The sequence below is a fragment of the Pipra filicauda genome, unplaced genomic scaffold (assembly GCF_003945595.2).
Source record: "Pipra filicauda isolate LSUMZ 115617 unplaced genomic scaffold, ASM394559v2 scaffold73_size2923735_pilon, whole genome shotgun sequence".
In the NCBI taxonomy this organism is placed as follows: domain Eukaryota; kingdom Metazoa; phylum Chordata; class Aves; order Passeriformes; family Pipridae; genus Pipra; species Pipra filicauda.
This window is the reverse complement of record NW_024104909.1, coordinates 2,511,140-2,535,760: the sequence shown is the minus strand read 5'-3', so window position 1 is coordinate 2,535,760 and position 24,621 is coordinate 2,511,140. Positions and strand designations below refer to the sequence as shown.

The 24,621-nt window shown below is 37.3% G+C and overlaps 1 protein-coding gene across 33 annotated transcripts in view; it reads right to left on the bottom strand.

The window, feature by feature from the left end:
* The window catches only part of RBFOX1 (RNA binding fox-1 homolog 1), a 1,156,483-nt gene that overhangs the window by 61,034 nt on the left and 1,070,828 nt on the right, over positions 1 to 24,621 (bottom strand). For 29 of the 33 annotated variants that reach the window (XM_027750818.2, XM_027750820.2, XM_027750821.2 and 26 more), the window contains 2 exons: positions 19,204 to 19,257; positions 4,785 to 4,865 (listed from right to left, as the gene is read on the bottom strand). In XM_027750818.2, the coding sequence (XP_027606619.1) occupies positions 4,785 to 4,865; positions 19,204 to 19,257 (135 nt within the window). The remainder of the gene's footprint in view (positions 1 to 4,784; positions 4,866 to 19,203; positions 19,258 to 24,621) is intronic. The other 4 variants (XM_027750817.2, XM_027750822.2, XM_039389541.1 and 1 more) reach the window with 1 other exon arrangement.

Genomic DNA, 24,621 nt, shown 5'->3' with positions numbered 1-24,621 from the left:
AATAGAAAATGAACGCTCGAGTCTATAAATGGGACAAACAAGATGAGAGGAAAAAATGTTCCTAATTTAAACAGTTAAAACAATATAATTCTATTCTAATGGTACAATGGACTGTGAACTTACTTTGTATTAATTAAACTCATTGTAATGGCATTTTCTATATTGAAATGAATAACCAGTGATCTGGAAATTCATTTAGACCATTAGGTTAATTACAGAAACCGATGGAAGTTTTATCAGACAATTACAATTAAAGAACACGAACAATGTGGGACAGATTTATAAGCATTTGTACCACCTCAATCATTTTTGCTGAATTCTAGCACCACTTCTTCCAAAATTTTAATCAATATATCAATTAAAAAATGGGCCATCAACTTCATTTGCCCTTGAGTATGATAGATTAAAATGAATTAATATCGGATTTCTGCATTTTAATATTTTTCTTCTTTTAATTCCATCAGTTGATTGCAGTATGAAAGATTTATTTAGGAGCTGATGAGCATGCTTACTGAAGATGAAACAACTCTAACATTTAGAAAATCTAAGCCAAAATTGACTTCAGTTTAAAATGTACTCACTGAAGTCAAGGCAAAATTCTCTTTTATGGGCCTGCTAAGCATTTGAGAAATAGAGGCATTCATCAGCACAACATTCTGAATAAAGGCATGTAGAAACTTAAATTATTTTATCATACCTGTCAGCTAATCAGTCCAGTGAACTGCCCCTTTTAATATATGCTCACAAAAATCCACATACCTGCCAACTCAAGTACCTTTATGCTTACTTGGAGCTAAAACAAAGCCTAAAAGTTTCAAAGTTCTGATTTAGAGAGTAAAAACATATTTAACTGCCTTTGAACTTCCCTTTAAATTTTAAATTCCATCTCACTCCCATTGCCTTCTGTGGGACCTGGGGGATGCACAGCTGGACATTTCTGAGATGTGATGCACAAATTCAGGCTGGGGCTGCTTCACTGCACCAGTGCTCAGGTTTGGTGAGCCCAGGAACACTCCTTGGTTAGTCCAGACCACAGAGATTTCCACTGACATCTCCTTTTCCATGCCCCGGCAGAGAAGGGGCAGGGAGGTGATCAGGGCTCTTCACATGCTGGGAAGACAAGAGACAGCAAACGCGACTTGCAAGAAGAGAAGTTTCCACTTTAGGTCATTCCAGTGTTGGAACAGATGACCCAGGAACGTTGTGCCACCTCCATCCTTAGAGGGCTCCTGGAGCAGCCTGGTCCTTCCAACCTCAATTACTCTACAATTCCACAACTTTGCGTCTTCCTGCTTTCCCACACTTTGGCTCTCATGAAATTCTACTTCATTCACACTTTCAGGTACTTCCATATTACAGAAAAATAGGCACAAAGCAGTTTTCAGAAGTCCTTGTAGCAATTCGGATTTGCATTTTTGCTGGTTTTGAACCATACATACCCAGCCACGTCACTGTCCTTGGCAGGACAGCGACACAGACATTCAGGGACAGAACTTTTTTCTTCTCTTGAATCTTCCTTTTTCTCATGGATCCTACTCACATGTGGCTTCAGTGTGGAAAAGTTCCAAAATTATCCTTGATACATTTCTTATTTACCAGGAGACACAAATTTCTCTGGAGTTTCAAAATTCCCTGTGGAAGCCACTAGTTTAAAGAAGTGAGGGCAAGGAGAGACTGTTGGTTACGTGGAGCCAAACTGTTTTATTTACTAAGTTCCAGTGAGATATCACAGGCCTCCAGGAAGCTTCCAGTGAATGCTTACTCACAGGGATTTGGTGTCCTCTAATCATTCCTGGCTGGATATAACTCCTTCCATGACTGTCTGCATTCTGCATTAAGATAATGATGCAGGATTTAGCTGAAATCTCTTGTATCAGTCCTATCCTGAAGATGCCAATACCACGGGAATCTCTGGCAGCCAAGGTGAGACCCTGAGTTTCCTGCCTTTGGTTGACTCAGTAAATCAAAGAACCTGTCCCACCCTGGGATGTGAACACACTGTCATGCTGAAACTCTGCCTTCTACATAACAAATTATCTATTCCCAGAATAGATGTGCAAATGAAAAACTGATCCAGGTCCCATCTTCTTCTTCAGCATAAGAGAACAGATGAGGCATGAGAGACTATTGCTACTGATTTGTTCCACTGCTTGCAGAAGAAACAGCTCATTTCTCTCTGTATTATGCAAAGGGCCAGAAGTGATGGAAGGAAGCAGAGCCATGTTTCCATCTCCTGACACATTCAGAGGTGTAACTAATCACTGTACTGGGAAATGTACAGTATGAGACATGAAATATATCCTGGAGAAATATCAGAAGGGAAAGAGCAGCTCCGAGAATTGTGCTCTGCTTTCTGGAGAGCCAACGGGGTAAAAGTGTTCAGAGTCATCAGAGACTACAAGTGACCAGTACAATTAAAAGCCAAAATGTTAAGTGAGAAATAAAGTGAGCCAGAATTCAGAAAAATACATCTCACAACCAAGTTTCAGTCCTTTATGCCTTAAAACTTGGGACCAAAAGATGAACAGTCAAGTTAGACAGGGACTGTCCTCTTCCAAATATCTGAAAATTCCTATATGTCATTAGCATTTAATGAACTTGAAATATCTCAGATGGCTTTAAAATAACCTCAGCAGACTCTTTCCCTTCTGTTAAAGCAATTACAAATTTAAAGTCACTTAATTCTTAACATTGTAAGCGGTTCTAAAATATCACACAGTTACAATATCAGCAGTAACAGAATAAATGATTAACAAATTCTTCAGAAATGAAAGTTGAAATATTGTTGTCTACCTGGAATGATAATAGTACAAGTATTGATTTCCTAGACACAAATGTTGACTTATCAGTTATAATTCCAATATTGAAATGTGCATAAAAAATGGAATATAGAAGATCTTTAAAATAATAAAGGAAATGAGACAAAAGTCAACCTTCATTTCTATTCCACTTTTGGTAGAATTTCCTATAGAAATGAAACTATTTTGCATCTTTATTGAAAGTTTTGTAATATGGAGAAATAAAAAACCTAATTACAATCATTAGTAATTGTAGTAATTTCGTGTTATTAGGAGTTGTGACCCTGGGGGGGAAACTGCATTTTGGCAAGATAAAATACTACACATAATAAAAGAAAAATCCTGACTTGCATGCACAGAGATTCAACAAAAGTGTAATAATTTCTTCTGCAAGGGCTACCAGCAATGTCTGTTATGAAACTGTGCATTACACATTGCCCAGTGGGAGGCAGATAGGCAAAGTCTGTTTACTTATGTATTTGGCATAATTGAAAACAAACAGGTGTTTGTTAGGATATCATTATTCAAGGAGCACCACTGCAAAATAAGATTTTTCACAGGGATTGACTCAGGAGACATAATGGAAACAGTGAAGTACAGAGCTCAGGGAGCTTGCAGCTACTCTCCAGGGATTTGATACTAGTGGGAATACCATGTGATGTAAACAGCAACTCCACAAATAAATGTACCAGTGATGTAATAGGAGCAACAGGGCAAACTTATGAAGGGCTTTTTTTAAAAGTAATTTTCAGAAACTTAAAACAAACACTGCCCCCTCTCCTCCAAAATAAGCTCCCTAACAGCAAGATGAGTGAAATGTTTGGATCATTTTCTGGGAAAACAATTTCAGTCAAAGATTGATATTTTGGTCTAAAAGGAACAGTGCACTAAAAACATGTTAAAAGGTGTTAATTTGAACAATAAGTACTAGACTGCTGATTCAAAAGTGGATCCCATACATATCCTGGAAAAGCAGCAGCTCTAAGGATGACACGGATAACGTTTGACATAAGAGAATTACATGACTGTAGAGATGTTCACTATGGAACTCTTTTGTCCTCATTCCTGGTTTTAATTTAAAAAAATAAATTAATTATTTTGGTAGTCTAGATAAGCTCTAAAAGAGTAGAACTGCATTCTAGACTGAATGCAACCTTCATAAAGAGCATATCTGATAATGTTAAATCAGACAATGTAAAGTATTTTCTTTCCAGAGCACTACTGTGAGCACAGAGCCAGGGCAATTACTGCTCCTGCATTCAGCTACAGCCTTCTTATCTGACCAGGAGCCAGAATGGGCATCACTGGCACCACCAATACCATCTAAAACACTCTCAGAAGAATCAGTTCTGCTTCTGGATTTCAGAGGACACATTTCCACTCCAAAGTTTTGTGTAGAAAAACGGCTGATGGCAGCATCTATCGTTTCAGCTTGTCTCTGCTATTTTTATTAGGGCAGCTTTTTATAACTCAAAATACCCACTTCCATACAGGCTGTTCCTTTTGTTAAAAAAAAAAAAAAAAAAAAAAAAAAAAAAAAAAAAAAAAAAAAAAAGAAAAGGCTTCATATCTATTTGCTTCCTGACACAATCAAATGGCTGTGTGATAAAAGACCTTTTGTGTATTGTGAGCAGGATGGAAGAAGAAACACAACATCTACACAAAATGCAGAGCGTGAAACAGTACTGGATTCCAAAAAATGTCACTATTATTGTAGAATTTTTTGACCATTTCTGTAGAACATTGAAATATAGGTAATTTTTTCCTTTTTTTTTTTTTTTAATAAGATATACTTTGAGGATAAAGATGCAGCTAAAAAAACACCAAATTATCTCTCGACATTACTCACATATATATATATTTATAAATACCACATTTGCTTTAACGAAAGCTGTTGGGAAAGTTCACATTTTTCGGGGGCTTAAGTTACATTAATGTGCTTTTGTCACAAAACAGAACAAAAAACGAGCCATAACACTAGCTTACTTGTGGATGTGTATACTAGTGAACTGGGGGCACTGTACACGGGAGATCCCTCCTGGTTTGCCTGGCACAGCAGCACCCTGCCTACAAGAAAGAGAGAGAGAGTGGTATCTGGTTTTGGAACACTTCAACTAAACCTCAGTTTTTTATCTCAAAACAGAAATAAAGTCACAACCGGTGAGAAAGTCACAGCAGCGCAGTGAAGCAGGGGAGCTTTTCGCCCTTTGACTTCAAGGCAGAAAGAGCCCCAATAAACATGTACAATTTGACAATGGAAAAACAAAACACAGACATGCTCCAGAATCCCAACCCCCTTGTTATCCCGTGGGGAAGCTGGTGCCCTCTCTGAATATTCCCAGCACCTCGCCCAGCGCTCTCTCTCCCTCTCAGCCCTGTCTCTGGATCTTTTGCTGCCCATGGGAGCATCACCCACACCCGCCCACCCACCCATCCCACCCGAGAGCTGCCTCCTCAGCTCCCTGTCCTGGCTGGAATGAGGCTCCTGGAGCCAACACCACAGGGAAATCAGACCACAGCACTGCCATGGACAGACCAGGAATGATCTCTGTGACATCACTTGCATTAACACTGGTGGCAAGCGATGACTAATATATAATACTGGTATATAGTTCAGTATTTTTTTCTCAGAAATACATAAATATAAGCTCATTTCCAGGGAATAAGCGGGATTCAGGACTAAGAACAGAACCAAACAAAAGAAAAAAAATTAAAAGAAAAAAAATAAAAGTAATAACCAAATGAATTGAAACCAGTATTTTTGCAATGCTCATTTTGAACAAATGACACAAGTTTAGGCTTGTTTCCTGTGGGGTTTTTTAATGAACTTAAATAAAATGCCTTAGTCTTTCTTAAAATTATATTTTAGCAGTCTTAGCTGAATACAGATTGAACATTGACCAGAGGTAGAAACAACTGTACTTTCACATGAGGAAAAAAAAACTTCTGCACTTCTGGAATAGAGTCTGTCAGGAAAAGCAGGATATGACACATCTGGTTTTGCAGATATATGCGCATATATCTGTATATACACACATGGAATTATATATACACACCCCCTGACATACTTGAAGCTGTCAGGATTTGTGAATCACACAATTCAAAGGCATTAAATTTATATGGAGATTTGTGAAACTTCAGTGGTTGTGCATTGACATACGATGCAACTCCACAGAGTTCAGTCCAACACGTTTGAAAGGACCAGATTCCTTACAAGTGGTAGGCAGGTTTTCCATTGAGTATTACAAGTACAATTCCCAACTTGCATTCAGTTACCAGAGCAGAGTTCTTTCAAAAAATATTTTTAAAACATTTTCTGCCATTAACCAGTTCTCTGATTATTGCTTGCAACTGTCAGTTGAAGGAGAAATACGGGAAACGCTGAATAAAAATAATTCTTGTCATTTATGCAATTTAGCTAAGACTGTGACCACTGGAAATCTCGTTAATTACTATGCTTTTTAACTTCCCAGACAACAGCACACCCTTAAATGACAGAATTTAGAAATGCTTGCTTTTTTCCAGCCATTCACTACTAAAATGAAAGAGAAAACAAGCTAATTTTCCCCTCCCTTAAGACAGCAAATATTTGATTATATCAATATCTATCCCTCTCAACTTTCTAAAAAATCCACAAGTGGAAGCTGTCAAATGAACATGCACCCATTGAGATCCTAATTAAAAGCAGTATTTTCAGACTACCAAATAAACAGGCTCAATCCACACACTCATTTGACACCAGGAATGTGTACTTTGGAATATTAATGGATATAACACCAGAGAGGCTTCAAAACTTGGGCTATTGCAGAAGGCTGAAAATGAAAGTGAGGTGAAGACCCAGAGGTTCATCCAGCTGAGAGAAACACATCAGGAAAATCAGGCACTTTCATTAGGTTTTAAGAATAGATAACTATAATGACTTGAAGCATAATTTGTAAATATAGAAACAAAAAAGCTTTTAGAAATCAAAGATGGCAGCTTGTGTACATTATTCACCATAAATCCCAGATGACACTTTGCTTGCTCCATGTTCCATAGGTATTTTCCAGTTCTTACATTTTTTCAGATTTCATCTCCACAAATCTCATTTTCCCTACTCTAGTCTTCTAATTTTTAATGAAAGTACTTCAAAACAGATGCTTTTTTCATCTGTGCTACTAGAGTGTATTTAATTTCTTGCATAGAGCCTTCTAATTATATTTTGACAATCTGCCTACGAATTTGTACATAAAATTAACACTGATAACTAAAACATTATTATTAGATTTTGTTAGAAAAAACATGAACTTTTTTTAATCTACTTTTGTAAGAAAAGATTATTTCTGCTGCATCTAATTTTGGTATTAAAAATATTTAAATTGTGATTAATACAACTGAGGGAAGACTGAATTATTTACAATAAGACCTTGGATAAACCTCAGAACACAGAAACAATCTATAAATTCCCCAATGGAAAAAAATAAAATTCCTCCAGAATACTAAATTCTAGCATGATGGAATAAAGGGGTTTTTAATATAAAGTTCGTAACATTTCTGTTCGAACTGTTAATAATATCATGGAGCTGATGAAGTTCAGAAAATGTCAGTCATACGAGAGTTCATCTTTATTTCTCCAATCCCATCTTGTCCCAGCATATTTCAGGCTGATGTTTTCTCCTTGAGAATCAGCTCACACCCCTGCAGAGATCCACCTCTCAGCCCTGCCACTCGGGCTGGGGACAAAACCCCACTTTTCAAGATCAAAGACTATTCCCGCTCATCCTTCTCTTCCTCCACTGTTTTCTCCTACAGTTCATGATTAAGAACATGCTGTTTGATTAGGTCCTTTGTTGAAGCACTGTAGTTATTTTGAGAAATAATTACTCTAAAAATATGCAGGGCCGTGGAAAAAAAAAATAAAAATTATGCGAAGTCATTGATATTTTTAGAATACTTAAAATTCAGTTCCCAGTGGTTTCAAGACATCTGATTAAATGTATTCTCCTGATTTTTTCATACTTTCAAAAATAAGTTTTTGTGTACAGTTATGTACATGATTCATATAAACTAATCTACAGAGCATAAGTGGAAGTACCAAATATACAGGTGATGCTGCACAGAGCACTCACTGCCTCAGGCAAGTCACAGCACAAAATTCACTGTATTTCTCAAATACTCAGCCAAGTAGTACCCAAGATCAACAACAGGTGGACTCTCCAGTAAATTATAAAGGATTTTAAACCACTTCTGTTAAAAATAGCTTTTAACTGGACCCACTGGGTATCCAGCACTACAGACAGCTTAAAAGTAAAGATCTGGAGTTAGTTTTAAAGAATTTACACAATTAGCAGGAATCTTTCACGGCATTGTTTGTGGAAGTATAAACTGAAATAACATAAAGGCATTCCATTAGCCAAAATCAGGCTGCTGATCTAAAATCACCAGTGGTGCAAGGCCCTGGTCATGGGCACAGCTCTCTCCTGTCACAGGAAGCAGGTGAAACTTCTAGAAACCTGTAGTACTGTGATGGTTTAAAGTTTCTATATCATTTTTGAGAACCTGAGCTTACAATTCACCACCTCACCATGGATAGGGCTTTAGTACTTTAGGTCATGAACCAAGAGTTTTCAATTTACTGTTTTTTGGGGGGTTCACTAAACAGAAGAGGACAGAAGCTGCACTGTAGAGCTCCATAACTTACTGGGGGTTTGCCCTGGGACATAAAGTGAAACACAGGGGAAAACTGATTTTCTACACTCACTCCAGGATTCCTAAAGAACCACACCTTCAAATAAAGCTCTCTGGACAACTCAAAAGTGACAGTGGTGCTGAGTTCTCTGGTGCTGCCACCCCAGCAAAAGGGTAATCACAGGAGCATTTTCAGTGGCAGGAACTCATCAAGCCAACATGCAGAGCTGGTCTTCACTAGGTATTAGTGCACAAGTAGCTAAAATGAGAATTTGTAACATAGGAACTAAGGAACTTACTACATGCAAGGAGATTTAGTGATGATTACATTACTTTAATCCATTGTACTCCCAGCTTTCCAGGTAAAGCAGCTGCTTTTTATGCATATTTATCATATTGTGTCACCAAAAGGAGCCTCTTACTGCTTCTCACAACTAAGTACCAGTTCATACACTCTATAATACTATTTACCACAAAAAAATCCAAACAAAACCACAGGAGAAAGTTAATAAAAACTAATGTTATTTATGTCCCACTTTGACTAGATTATTATAAACTGATCAGTGATTGTTATTTCATTTTCTCCTTCTCCCAACCCGGCTGGGGAGCCCAATCTTCCTCCTGGGTTAGTTCTGGTCATTCTGATCCCTGTTGTCCTCCACACCTTTTGCAACAAGTATTATTCCTATACATTCCAGGGGCCAATGCATGAAGAAAACTGTAAAGCTGCATCTGTCATGAACAAATAAGGAGATTTGCAAGTGTATCAAAGATCCTCATAAGCAATCTGTGTCCGCTCTTGATTTGCTGCTCTAACAGTGTAATTTAATATTGGCCTTTTCAGACAGAAATAGCATTATCTTTGTTTTGGTCTGAACTATTGTTCTATGATGGATTATTTCAAAATCACAGAAATGGATCAGAAACACCTAATAAAAAGCTCCTGTTGTACAGTAATAGCTTATGTTAGCTTCTATTGTCCCTTCTGACTAGGGAATTTAAAGAGAGCCTCTATAGCCTCTGTCTTGAATACATAACAGTTGTTAAGTGCTCTCTTAGCCCTTCATTATCAATAGTCAAACTACACAGCCTTAGTATGCTTTTAAATATGCTGTTAATTCAAAAAAAAAGGGTTTTGTGAGGGCCTTCAGTTATTTGGGATCTCTATAAAGGAATAATACTCTTCAGATTTTAACACAACCACTCAGGGAGGACTGTGTGTTTCATCCATTATTAACAAGGACTAAAGTAGCAAAACCACACACCTCCTTTCTTCCAATATGCTAAAAATACAAATAAAACCTATGTTTAATCCCACCAAAGTTTATATATATATAGCTTCAGTTAAACAAGAGGGTAGGGAGAAGAACCTAAAGTAGTTGATATCTAAAGGTGAGTTCCATAAGTCCAAACCTGTTTTCATCTTGCCTTCTGACAGCAAACCTGAAATACATTCAATTATTGAACAACCTGTGTGTACTTGCTACCAGTAATGAGAATGAGGGTCTGCTCTATACACACACCTAGGTAGTAAGTCCCTGACCCACATATAACCTCACACTTAAAAACAGGGGAATAAAACCCCACCAACACACAAAAAAATAGGTGGTGAAGGTATTTGTCTCCAAGACATTTTCTGTGATCTCTCTATTCAAAAAAACTATTTAAGATGTTAATTTTCCTTCCATCACTTTTCTAAGCATAGTGCAGGTTTCTTTATTATCACCTCTCAGAGTGTCACCTCAATACTCAATGAACTCAGGGAACAGCAATGCATGTTACAACAAATATCATTTGTGAGCCACCATCCCAATTATTCTCTGTTGGCCATATCATTTCCCAGCTTTTGGGAATCAGACCTCTCTCCCTTGTTGTGAATGTGCAGTATCCAGTGTGCTAAGTCATATTCTGGGACTGGAAGGTGTTACTATCATGTAAGTAAAAATCAGACAAGCAACAAAATTTGCAGCTCTAGTGAAAGATAAGTCCCCAAAGTCTCCTTCTCCCCACCTCTTCTCCTCTCTTCATTATATAACTCATCCCACAGTAAAAAGGACCTCTCCTTCTCCAGGACCTGACATATCACACACAACTGGTCAAACTCCTACCAGCAGGATGTACCCTGGTGCCTTAGACCTACAAAGAGCTTGTGGACAGCACAGGAGTTGGGAAGTGGCAAATCCTTTTAAGCCCCGCTCCTCCAACTGCATCCTTTTCCTTCCTCCCGACAGGATGAGTTGCTTTGAAGGTTTACCCACTGAAGATCCACGAGAGATCTATTAAAAGTCTCAAAGATTGTTTTGAGAGGAATAGCTTGGCATTTTTACTGGCAGATTTTGGTTGTGCCACGACACTGCTGGTATGTGGCAAAGCAATGCCAGTTTAAAAACACACACGGTGTGTCTGACTCGTTTGTGTTTTAATTAACATGCCAACCTTAACCTAGACGGGCTCTATAGCAGGAAAAAATCAAATAATGATGCCCTTCACAAAGTAAAACAGTTGCAATAAACTTTCCTTCCCAAATATAATTCAAAAATTATTTACCAGCCATAGACATTCCCTGTCTGGAAGCCAAAATGAAATTACGGTATCACACAAACTCAGCTGCTGCTTGTACCAAAATATGTACCATGCTTAGAGAGTTTGCCTGTGCTTGTAAGTGAAGTTTTATCATTGGCATACAAGTGTAAATTCTTATCCACATATTGTCACCAGAAAAGTCTAAAACTGGGAAATGCACCATGAAGTCATGTAAAAACATTGGAGTGGTGGTGTCAGGATTGCCCATAAATGTAACTTTTCTACAAAATATGTTTACTGCAGGATACACCTCTACAAATTCAGGTGCATATAAATTGATATTCTGTGATATTCACTGCCATTATTTTGCACTGGGACGTGTGTCCCACTGAAATTGTCCAGGATTTTGACAAATCCAATCTTTATTCCTAACCTTTCCAAGTGCTCCTAGCAGATGCAGTAGGTAGGCAGGTAAATGATGGTTACTCTTGGTTCACTGTAACCTTACTTTTGTTCGTTTGTAACTTTAAAGAAACAAACATGAGACAAATCCTGAAGCATAAATATAAACTCTGAGTTGGTATTATACTGTTCTTGAAATTGGATACTTGAGAATATACAAAATACACTTATGTTCTGCTGATAACTAAAACGGGTCACATTCATACATCTGCCTGTTGAATAAAGATTGCAACAGGAATAGAATCACAGAATAAATGAAACTGGAGCCTTTCTGCCCAAACACAAACACTGCAGTTTCAACATGGCCCTGGAGGGATTACAAGTGGATGTGTTTATGCTTTATCCCCTCATATTGTGTCAAGACACTATTTTCTGTGTAAATTACCTATTTCAGTAAATCTATAAGACAGAGATGCAAATCTAATGCAATTAGATGCAGACATGCAAATTACTAATCCCTCAGTTCTATTTGCTTATACCAGTGAATGCTGGTTTTGACTTATAAACAAAATTCTATTCTGAATGACAAGCTGAGAATATAAAAGAGCAAAAATTGAATCATCATGCATAATCCTGGCTTTAGCTGGTTTATTTCTTTCCTAGACCAGTCAGATTTCAGAATTTCAGGAGCATGAAAAACCATTAAAAAATGGTAATGCAATGTTTCCAAACTTTCCAAAACATTCACTTTTATTAGAAGCAGTTCTATGCTTGGAAATTTCCAAAGAAAATCTGAAAGAACCAAACTGACAGAGCTTGTAAAGCACAGCCCCATCTCAGCTAGATCCATAAATGACTGAATGAAAACCTCTGTATTCTGAAATTTACTCTCAGTAAGTATTATGAAATGCAATTGCAATGCAAATATATGGGGTTTCTCCATCCAATGCCCAAAATGGGAAAAAAATGCATGAGATGGAACAGAAAACACCAGCTATATGTTTGGAATACAATTAACCATAAGCTGCTTTAGCATTAATTGACAGATGTAATTAAGGTTTAACACACAGCAGAGTTGTTTTCCATTCCACTTAAGGGTATTAACTTTACATTTCATATATTACTTTACTATTTTGCATTTCAGAATAGTTTGTCTGCCTGACTGTCCATCCTAACGCGTGGATCTTCCTAACTTTGTTATTCTTCTAATCAGAGGAATTTATTCCTCTGCATAACTGCTATTAACTTATCTAGCATTGCAAATATCCCACCCAGTTCTGAACAAACAAGTGTTTTAGTGATAACCTTGTAGTTTGTCTTAAATTTTCCTTTGAGAGATTCCTAAGCCACTGCTTTTTACATAAATCCATGGCTGATACTTGGATTGCAATCCCAATTTAATCTATTAGACACCCATCACACATATTACAGCCTTGACCTCAGGTCCAGGCAGTGCCCACCCAGACTCACCTGTGTTGGCAAATAATTGGGAGACAGCAACAGCAGCTATAGAACAGCTGGTTTTATATCCAGACTCTAAACCTACATGACACACAGTCTGGAGAGGCTGTCATCTTACCTAATTTATTTTTGGGTCTGTCACTAATCAGGAAGCCATAGAACATCTTTTAACCTAGCACCAGAATGATGTTTAAATCAGAGAAGCCCAAGTATCATTTTTCCTCAAAAAATGTGAGTACTCTTTGTGAGTAAAGCACAGCACTTAACTTCCTTTTTAGCCCTTTAAAATTTGATCAATTATATCCACAACAAAAACATACAAGCAGTAGAAGCAATGCAATGACAAAGAAAGGACAGTAGAGCTCCTGCTTGATCAGAATGCTTTCTTTTGGTTTAGTAAAGTAATATTTAAACAAACAAGGCAAAGCTCCTGCTATGTGGAATTAGGAGAAACATGGTCAGCAGATCAAGACCTACGTCTCAGCAAGACTGTACCATCAAGAAAACTGATCCAACCACCCCCAGACACCTCCCTGCTCCAACTTTTGGGCAATACAGAGTTTCTCTTTGTCCAGTTTCTGTTTGTGCACAGATTCATCATAATCCTGTATCAAATGATTCCTCCATACCAGGGTGGGGTCAAAAATTTCCCAACTTTGACACTGAAGAAGCAGGAACTCCCTTCTTAACCATTCTCCATCTTCTGGTATAAAGCTCTATCTACAGTTCAAGATTTACTATCAAATAATCAAGTCTATAGAATTTTTTAGAGATCCTATAAGAACAGTGTGAAAGCCTAAGTGTATACTGTGTGATTAAATATACATCCAAAAGAATCACCTTTAAAAGGATAACACTGACACAGTATCTGTGATGCTCTCTTTAAAATGTGCAGACTTCCATACAATGGGGAATAAAGGTAGATTAATCTTGCTCCAGATTTAAACATATAACCAATTGACTAAATTAATATTTCAAAAAATAAGTCGTTGGCATTATTCTTTGAATAATCCTTGTTCAGTTAACATGAGGGTATACATTTTAATGAAAAACTAATTATACTGTAGCATAAAGCATAATTAATTCCGGACTTTTTTTGTGTGTGTAAATACCTAGTACAAATGTTGAATTCCATTTTTCTACTGGCTTTATTCATCTTCCATAAATCAGTATATCCACTATAATGGCTTGTAACAGCTCCACAGAGTTTAGAAAAGCATTAGCTGTTAATCTAGCTAGGATGTCATCATTTGTATGATGGTACTTTAACACTATGAGTTGTGAAACAAGAGTTACAGCATGGTTCTATGCTTTGAAAAGGAGCATCTATATAACAGGTGGACTATTAAAAAATAATTATTTAACTGTAGTTAGAAAATTATTTAAACTTCTTATCTAGCAATCTTGAAAATATATTTATTTAGCAAAGTTCAAATCCGAGTGTGTGTAATCAACTTGTAAAATGCATTAATCTAAGTAGTGACAGACAGCCAGTTTCCACTATAATTATGCTTTAGAGATATGGTACAGTGAACTTTTACCCCAGGATTAGAATTGCTGTGCAAGCATATAATTCAGCTTCACAAACTCCAAACATCTTCACTGAGAAGTGTTTCTAGGGTATTTGCTGAGCTTATGCAAGACTCATTTAAATTCAAACAGAAACACTATAAAGATGAAATGAATCCCAGGTGCTCTCACACTCCAGAAATAGATGCTTTAAGACATGAACAAAGAGAATTAGTGTTAGCAAATGTACAGGAATCCTCTTTTCCCCTGGATTCCTCTTATTTGAGTGCATATTTTGATATATATTACTAGAGTATTTCTTAATTATATATAACATGATATTTAAAACTTTTAAACAAACTTGTGAAAGGAAGCTTGTTACAAAACCTGATTGTTGGCAGGCACTGTTACCTTCCAAATCCACAATATGCCAAAAAGCCCCGGGCATCTAAAACTTCTCTGTCTTCTGAGGGCATATAAAATAGCTAAAAAAACATAAGCTCTTTCCTTCTCTTTCATTTTAACTGATGAGGGAAATTTTGCCAGTGTCCTTGGAATAATAACTACTCACTGCCCAGGGAACTGGGTGCCTACAATAGTCCTCACTGGTTAAGACTATTTATGAAGTGGCTACAACTAGAGGGCTATGTAGGATGACTCTTGAAACTCCCTTCTGAAAAACTTCTAGAAATACATCATTATTCAGGGGAAATAACAGTCCCTTAAGTAAAACGAGAATGGGATCTATTACTTGTCACCAAGCTGTGCTCCATGACTTGTTCTAAGGGTTCTTCAGCACTAGTCTTCTGTCCTTTCTTTCTCCACTGACAACTTAAATTTGGAAATTCCTGAAATACTGTTTGTTGGATGTGATCAGACAAGAGTATTTTCTCATGTGAGTCACAGTGTTCTCTGAGCATTCACTAGATTTCCAGGTAATTTCTAAAACATCTTTTCCCCCATCTGCCAAAAAGAAGCCTCTCCAACAGGTATAACAAATATATTTTCTGCCATCAATGACAAAGTCTTTTAAAATGGCCTTACTGTGTCTCAAGCTACTTGCTTTAAAGGACTGATCTGTTGTAGTAACACAGGTGCAACAATATTCTGTATTTCAATAAGGAGAGTGCAGGAGGTTGCTCAAAAATTCATCATTCAAAAAAACAAAAGAGGGAAACAAAAAGATCTGCAATAACTGAAAGGAACAGCAGAGAAATTGTCTTTCAGACTGCCTGAGGCTGAAAGGAAGGCTAGTTATTACAGATAAAGTATACACTATATAAAAATAAGCAGGTAAAAATTATATTATAACAAACCATAGAAAGAAAGAAAGAACCAGAGTACACCTAGTAAAGAAACCCAGCTGGAAATCTGTATTTTCTCAGCCATAAATGAGTGTTTAGGGGAAGTGAACAGACTCTAGTTGAATATAGCAAAACTATGGGTCACTCTGGGATGTATTTAAAACTGGAGGGATACAGAAATAAATGAAAAATTTGTCCCAGTTTACACAAAGAGTTTGTGAGATGAATCACACAGTGTTTCTTACAAATTTCCTCATTAGGACCTGCCTACGAACTTGATAAAAAGTTTACTGGAAAAGATAAGCTGAAATGGAAATCATAACTTCATTAAGCATTTCTTTCTCATGAGGAGGAAAACCACCTTAAATAGTATGCCTTTATTTAATAGAGGGAGAGCGGACATAAGTCAGTTTTAAAAAAATTTCTATTCATTATCATATGTGGAAAAGTGGAATGCTGTGAAAATCCGGAGATTATAAATAGAAAAAAAAAAAAATCCCTGTCCTTTTGTTTTCTATGAAATATCATTTTAAGGCTCCCCAGTGGAGTGGTGGGAAGGGCAGGAGTATGTTCACCAACACATCCACAGTCAGCAGCCATCAGGGAGCTTTGCAAGACCTTGGAATTGCAGAGCAGCCTTCAAGGGGCCCTTCATGAACATGTCACTGGAAATCCATACTAACACTACCACAGCCATATTTCCAGAGGGTTCTAATTTACTACAGCACGAGAATTTCACAGTCACAAAAACAGCCTTCGAAGGGCTACCCAGGAAGAAAAATCTATAGTGGTTTGTAAATATATAGTATTTTGCAGTCCCCAAGTAATACTTTACTTTCATAGTGTCTGTTGTGCACCTGCCACGCATCCTGTCGGCTCCATTTTTAGCTGTCACGCGTTTCCTCCATAAAGGTTTTCCTTCACACAAGTGAACACTCAGGGGAAAAAAAAAGCTGAGCTATAACAATCATGTCACTGGTCCTACTGTTTACCGTTATCTTCAAGGTTTTAGGGTTGATTTACATTGCGTTCCTCCCTATTTGACTTTAATTGTCTGCTTCAAGTTGTCAGGACATAACTATATCTTAGATTTGCATTGCATTAGGGGATCTTCTCCCTTCTCTATTGATCTTGTCTTATGGAGTAATTTAACTCAATTCTAATTTTCTTTTGCACGCGGGGTGCTCTCCAGCCAAGGAAGTGAGTTATGTGTATTCAAGTGGTGCATCTTATGAATCTTGTTAAGCTTTACCGCCTTCCAGCCCGCACTGATGGAATATTTAATCACAGGAATGAGTTGGCAGCTATGATGTACAATACGGCTCAGCCTTGCAGCGTGTGTCTTCTCCGGCAATTGAGGAACGGGGGAATTTGCCATCCATCAGTGCCATCCTGACAGCTTTGTATAACCTTCTGTTTTTCACTTATTTATGAAGATTAAAGGTACTTTAAATCAACAGTTTCTCTGCAAATGTATCATCTTTATTTCAGAAGTGGCCAAATTTTTCATCGTTTATTAAGGAGCAAAAGGAACTTCTTGCACCGACTGTGAAAAAGTTGGTGCGATTTTATCCCGACAGTGTTGGAGACAATAATTAAACCAAATAACTAGAACTTTCACTGCCTTAAAAATCACATTTCTAATTCTATCATCTTCAAAAGTGCAATTGTTTCTTCTCTAACAAAGGTAGTGGGGGGGGAACCCAAAAGTAAAGATATGTTGCAGTGTTCTATTCCAATGGCAGTGCTCTTTTACTGTTTCATTTTCTAACAACTTTGGGGCGTCTAAAAATCTCCTAAATCAGTTTAAGAGATTTGAACTAAACTGTTTAAAAGAAAGTCATCTTTGAGTCAATATAAAAAATATGCATTTGACACTCATTAAAAAAAAAAAATCAACAAAACCCAAACATAAAACTGTCTGCATGCATAAACAGAAAAGAAACCAACCCTGAAATAAATGAAGCATCTTGATAGAACTTTCTGCATAGGTGCGGTAGAGCGCATGTCATAATTCATAAAATTAAATTAATACTCTTCTAATGGTAATTAAAGATTCTCATTAAGAAGGGCAAACACCTCCCTAGTGTTGGCAATAAAAATGCACTTGGGACTTTAGGAGGTTATACAAAAAAATCAATAACCTGCCATTTTATAATTAAAAGACAAAATAAATGTTAGGGAAAAGTCCAGTAAATTAGGAAAATTACCTTCAGGAGAGATTGAAAATATTGATTTTAATTTACAAACTATGTGAACTCTTCATGCCCTACTTCATGAGACAATTATAAGTCAGATTGTTAATTCTGCATACGTATTAGAAAATTGATTACTGTACTATGGGAATATTATTATATTTGTCATTAACACAAAGTCATTTATATAAAATGACTAATAACTCTGACTTTCTAATTTATGCAGGTTCAGGGTTGGTTCACTAACTGCTCAAACAAGATCAATGTTAAATTCCTGTTTTCAACTTAGACATTCATCAGGGAGGGAAATAAATTCTGCCTACACTAAATATTGCAATCCCATGAATGCCAGGTTAGTATTTTTATTATACTTTGCCACTTTTATCCTAATTGGAACATTTTTATCTATTTCAGTAGAGGCACTGCATGTATTACAGGTAGCTTTTTTTAAACAATAAATATCTATTTGTAACACTGACCTTTTCAACAATTTTTATCTCTCCAAGTCCCTCAAAGTAACAAAAGTTTTCAGCTTTGTCTAGTGGAGACTCAAATAACTCCCTGAGTGGAAATTCCCCAGCTTTTGTGGGCAACCTCTTCCCAAGCTTAACTACCATCCACGAAAAATGCTTTCCTGATTTCTTTATGGGCAGGATCCAAATTCCTCTGAAATCAACTGGGTTTTGGAGTACAACTAAGTTTATTTTCAATCTTGTTGCTAAAGCACATTTAGAAACTGATGCTTGCCATGACTGAATTCCAGCAGAAAAAGACTGGATCTCTCTAACTCCAAATTGCAACCAGGATCAGAATTCAGTCTCACTGAAGACTCAAGTGATAATAGAGATTTTAAATACAAAAATATGAAACTGAAAAACTAAATATAAAATTTAAAAGAAATATGTTCAAAAAACCATTATGAACACAAATAGTCCATAGCTGTGTGTGTCTACCTGCATATCTATAGAAACCAAAGATTTTTATAGATAAGATTTTTTGCTGTTGCTCACTAGGTTTAAATAATTCCTGGAGGAAAGTGACAATACTGAAATATAAAATAAAATATAAATAAAATAAAATCTCATGTGGGACTGGGATATTGCAATACATTTCATGCTATACTACCTACTTTCCAATAAAAAGGTATTCATATATCTTGTATATAAAGTTTAGTATGCCCAAGTAACTTAAAATCCTGCATCACAAATCTGTAAATAACTTGCAGATAATGTGAAATCACACAAAGAAATCAAACCTCACACCAAACACATATTCTGTACTTTTGCATATTTTAAAGAATACTAAAATAAAATATGGCATGGACAACTATAGTACAATCCTTACCTGCATAGAACTCTGGACTATAAACTGCACCAACAACTGGATTTAATTTCCAGCCTGCAGCAAATATAAAAACACAATGGAGTTAATATTGCAATTGGTGATGATAATAATAATAATAATAATAATAATAATAATAATTATCATTGTATAGAAATAAACAGATAAAAAGGCTTCAAGAAAGGTCATCTGAATGAAACTTTTATAGGCATCTTTGATTACTGATCTTTAATATCAGACTGTTGTATGGAAATAAGTAACGAAACAAGGCATTCTCCAGACATGGCACTGGGGTGGATGACCAGGTGAACTACCTTGGCTGAAATGCACAGTTGCCATGGACTTACTCCTTAAGCTGTGGAATGAAGTCAGCACTAGTTCAGGTATCCCTGTACCCTGTAGTATCAGAGTACATCAGTTCTTAGTCCAGAGAGGGCAAGACAGTCCATTCACCGGACACAAAAATTCTGATAAGCATTTGTTAGTGGGGGTTACAAGGCAACCAAATAATCAGAGCACTTTGATTCCACTCTGGGAAAAATGAAAGCACAGACACAGTGTGGAAATGTCTGTTGTGACATGAAGAAGATGTGAGATCCAGCCAAATGCCAGGGACTTTGTCCATCTGCATTTGTAAACCCGACTGTCTGCGCTGGAACAGGACAATTGCAGACACACACAGTGCTGGGGAGAGACTGGGAATGCTTCAGTCACATCCTGCACAACTCTAAGGGGCACAAATGCAGCCACTGCCTTTGTCTTAAATAATCACCCTTCTCCCACTGCTACCATAGAACCAAAGCACAGACCCAGGAGATCTCCTGGACTGCGTGTCCTGGCCAAACTCCAAATAATCACTGCCGTGCCCTCACACCTGATGTGGCATTTCCAGCTGAGCCTGGAGTGCCCAGGTTGGCTGCACGAGCAGGGTCTGTGTGCAAAGCAGCTGTGATGTTAAAGACAACCATGCTGGAGGGGTTGGAGGGGTAGGGGCAAGAGAACAGCAAAAGAAAACACTGGAAAACTCGTTAGTGTTCTGAGCTGTGGTAAAGTGCCAATCATTGTGTTTTGCTCAGTCACAGGTAAGATCGACTCCCAGTTAACTGCAAACTCCACAGAACATCCCCCCACCCACACTTTCTTTTTTTTTTTCTTAAGTGAACAATTATTTTGAACTACTGTGGCTGAAAAATTAGGGGTTTCCTAGAGCATACTCAAATCAGAGGAGTGGGAAGTACCTTTTGTAAATGGGAATAAAGAAAAAAAATTGAGAGAAAGCATCTTGAAAACTCCAGAGCTATGGTACTTAAAATAGGACTTGTAACTGCTGCTGGAATGAAAATACAATCAAGACAGTGACAACAAGGCTTTTTCAAAATCACAAAAGCCAAGATTAGAAGAATTTAAATGCACAATAGGCTTATTTCTGCCTTGGCCATATCATGCAGTGCAAAAGGACAGTGAAAAAAAATCATAAAAACCCAAGGCATTATAGGACTGAAAAGGTGTAATGCAACATGTCAGTAACAACACCAAAGAAAACTATTTCTACCCTTTTCAGGGCACTGCTGTCTCTATCTGATGCACAGTCACTACTTACCAGTAACTAAGTGTTCAGTAACAGGGGAGGGGTGGTTTTGAAAGGCAACTCATGGCTAAGTTCAGAGTAAGGAGCAGCACTGCATGACATCTGCTCTGCAGAAGTGACTGCAGGTGCTCTATGCACCTAAAAGACAGTTACAGAAGCTGAAAAATGCCCAGCCTAGAAGGGTTAAAGTGTCTTGCCTCCTGAAAATACCACAGGGTTTTTTCCCGACCCTTCAATTTTTCATACTACAGGATTATATTTAGGGACATTGTGGTATAACATGTCTCTTAGCCAAATTTCATTTGATAGAAAATCATTCAAATTTTGAGACTTTCTAACTTTTTATAGCTTAGGGAACAGACAATATTTCAAATTCAGTACTTCCTCAGAAGACCACTGATCAACACAACCCAAAATGAAAGATTGGACAGAATTCTAGATCTGTCAGCTTTTGCTGTCAAAGCAGCTGACAGACATCTCTCAGCTTCTAAGTTACACTAACAGTGCCACAATTTGTCTGAGAGGATGAAAAAAAAATCTTGGAAGAGGCAGATTGTTCTTCACAGCTGAAAGGCACTCTCATATTTCAGCTCCTTACCACTCTCCCAGTGACGGCTGTCTCATCTAACTTTTTGAAGCCTACAGAGGAAATACTTCATTCATCGTGAAAATAACAGTAATTAAACTTAACTTTATCTTGTCAGCCAACAATGTGCTGGCCCATAGCTGTGTGGGTTAATCAAGTGTGATGGGAGTTGATGTATCCGAGCGAGCAGCTGCCAAGTAACCCGACTGCAGCAGCTGGAGGAGGCAAATTCTCGGCTGTGGGTGTAATTTTGTGCATTTTTCTTACTGTCACAATATTAATCTCCTCCTCAAGTTGAGACTGTAAAAGCTTAAAACTTAAAAACCAGCCAAGGAAAGAAAAACCCCTCTGCTTGACCCAGGCTCCCACCCCATGGAGTTATCCAAAGAAACCTGCAACACCTTTTGCTTCCCTCCTGTTTGCTTGCGGAGGTGTAAGGGAGGGAATTTAACTGTGCTAATAGTCACTAGCTGTGATTTTGAACCTAAATTTAGAGCAAGAGAAGGCTCAAATTCAAGGCACCACAAGTATAAACTTTACAACATATTTATCCTTTTACTGATCCCTGTTTCATGCCCCCCATTTATTGCTGCAGTTCTCTGAATCTACTTGCCCATAATTCTCCATGCCCTACAACACTTGGCTGAGCATCCTGAATTGCAATATGGGCATCAGAAGAAAGTACAACTGTGAACAGGATAGGCTGGAACATCTAAAAATGCCTCAAATATTTTTGCCAACGAGTAGAACTCCTGACACTGAATTTCTTTGCAAAGAAAAGGTAGTTCTGTCTCCAAAGCGTGAGGTGAGCCATCAAAATCATTCTGTCTGATAACAAACTCGCAAAGAAAAGCTCTCCTAGCAACTGAGCATTTATTAACTGTTCATTTGGGGCAGTCAAAAGTCAGTGGAAAGAGTACTTATTTCAAAGATCATTTAGACACAAAAGCAAACAACTTATTTGAATGAAGCTGCACACATTAAAAAAAGAAAAAAAAAAGTCTAGGTTTTTGTGTTTCGAAATCTACTGACTTCCACAATCCTATTAACAACATGAGCCTTGTTACTGAACAACCAGCAGCGCTCAGGAATGAGAGACAAAACAGTGTGTATCTTGTTTTTAAATGAAAATAAATATCAGTGCCTGATGTTTTCATATAATACAACATGTGCCCCAACTACTTTTTGAATACCTGCCAACAACACGTCAGTCACAACATACTCTTTGAAAAATAAAGCCAGGCATTAAAAAATAAGTGGCTCTGAAGCGACGGGCATGTTGCAAACAAAATTGTTTCGGGCTACCTGCATCAGAAATCTTGCAAATGTTAACGTGCTGGTAGAAAAACTAGCCTTATATTTTATTTAAAAGATGAGACCTTTACTTTAGACAACAATAATCTTTAATAAATAATCAGTTCTAGCACTGGTTAATTCCTGACACAATGATAAAGAACTAGAATCATCCCATGCCAGGATGACTGATAACACAGGCACTGATGAAACTAAATGAAGCACCTTGCATGTCTACACTTCATTCCCTGTTGCTTGTGATGATTATGCAAGAGGAACGTGATTGTCCTTGTGTGTTTACTTTAGGAGACCTCAGATATTAAAAAAAGTAACAGAAAAAGCATTGCAACCAGAGTTTTTCTTGGTAGATACCCTTCAAATGGCGTGCAAAAGAACATTCTGCACGCAACGCCTTGGCTGTACGGATTCACAAAGATAAAAGCTAATTTTTAGGCACTGAACAGGATATTTCATACATTTGGTGAGATCTAGATGAGACGGAACAGGATGGAAAATGACAAACAAAACACTTCCAGTGGGAAACACTTCATAGCAGATTTTGGCTGTCCTGGTTTTGGATATTACTAAATGATAATGTATGGCCTAAGTAATCCTGCAGTGCAGGGCACAGACATGAACCTCCTCTAAAACGAGGTTCCTAAAAATCTCACCTCTCTCGTTGCCAGCATTCCCTTCCTTCAGCACTGGGTGTGCTGATATGTAACGTGTTCTTTGCTAATGAATAGCTTTGTAGCCTTAGGATACTATGAATACAAAATATGCATCATCCTTTGTAGAAAAACTACTTTTATCATTACAAGAGAGCAGACAGAGTTCATGGTCTCATATGCATATGTATAATGCTCTGTATTGCAACAAAATCTTGTTATGTGATCCTGTCAAGCCTTGTGTCTCTTTCACTAAATTCACTAAGATGCTTTAAAACCAGTAAAAACCAAGGAGATTTCCCCATTTGCATCATTTACCAAGTTTCACATTTACATATAAAATGAGGAAGAAAACAGTTTCTGAGAAATCATAAGGAATTTCAGACCTTTCTTCTCCAGATCGTTTTAACTAGCTCAATTATCCCATGTCAAATAAAAACCTTCACTTTATTTTATTTTCATTGTGCTGAGAAAAAATGATAAGCCTTTCATTAAAAAATAAAGCCACTGTTTGCCCTGGGTTTTAGTAAAACCTCACTAATGAGACATCAAATACAGAAAATATGATCCATTATATTTCAAAATGGAAAAGAACCTAATCTACCTCTGGAAACCTTAATGTGCAGATTTCATCTGCTTTCTACTGGATGGGAAAAATGGCATTAAATTGAAACACAAATAATGACAACTACACAGTCTAGGGAAACTGAAAAGTAATTGCCATTAACTTCAGTTCATGTGGCATTGTTTGACATGGCTGAGTTAGGAACTTGTTTGAATTTCCTGAACTAGTAAATGAAAACTCAAGCATGTGATCAAACACTCCCAAAGGAAATATTTAAAAAAGTTATTGTTTCTGGAGCCCTCAAATATCTATGGATTATTTTTCTATCATTAATGTACAATATTACATCAACTTAGGTCAGTATTAGACTGAACTTTATTTTTAGGTGGCTTGGAATTTTGATTTTTCCATGGGGGAAAAAAAAAACCTCAAAATGCTGGAAGCAGAACCCAATAATAGGTTGCTCTGTTCTTCCAACAAATTATGATAGGAAGACACAGAAAGTTGTCTTTGACTAGATCCCTGTCTTGGTGCTAAAAGGTATCTCATGCCTGACAGAGACATTCTTCTGGCTGCTCTGCCCACCTCCCTCACCCAAACCAAACCCAATCATTCATTGCAACATTACCACTGCACAAAGGCAGAAGAGAGGAAAGCTTTCCTGGCAGGTCTCTTTTCCTCTACAAAAGCCTCTGGGGTTGGATTCCAGTCAGGCAATGGG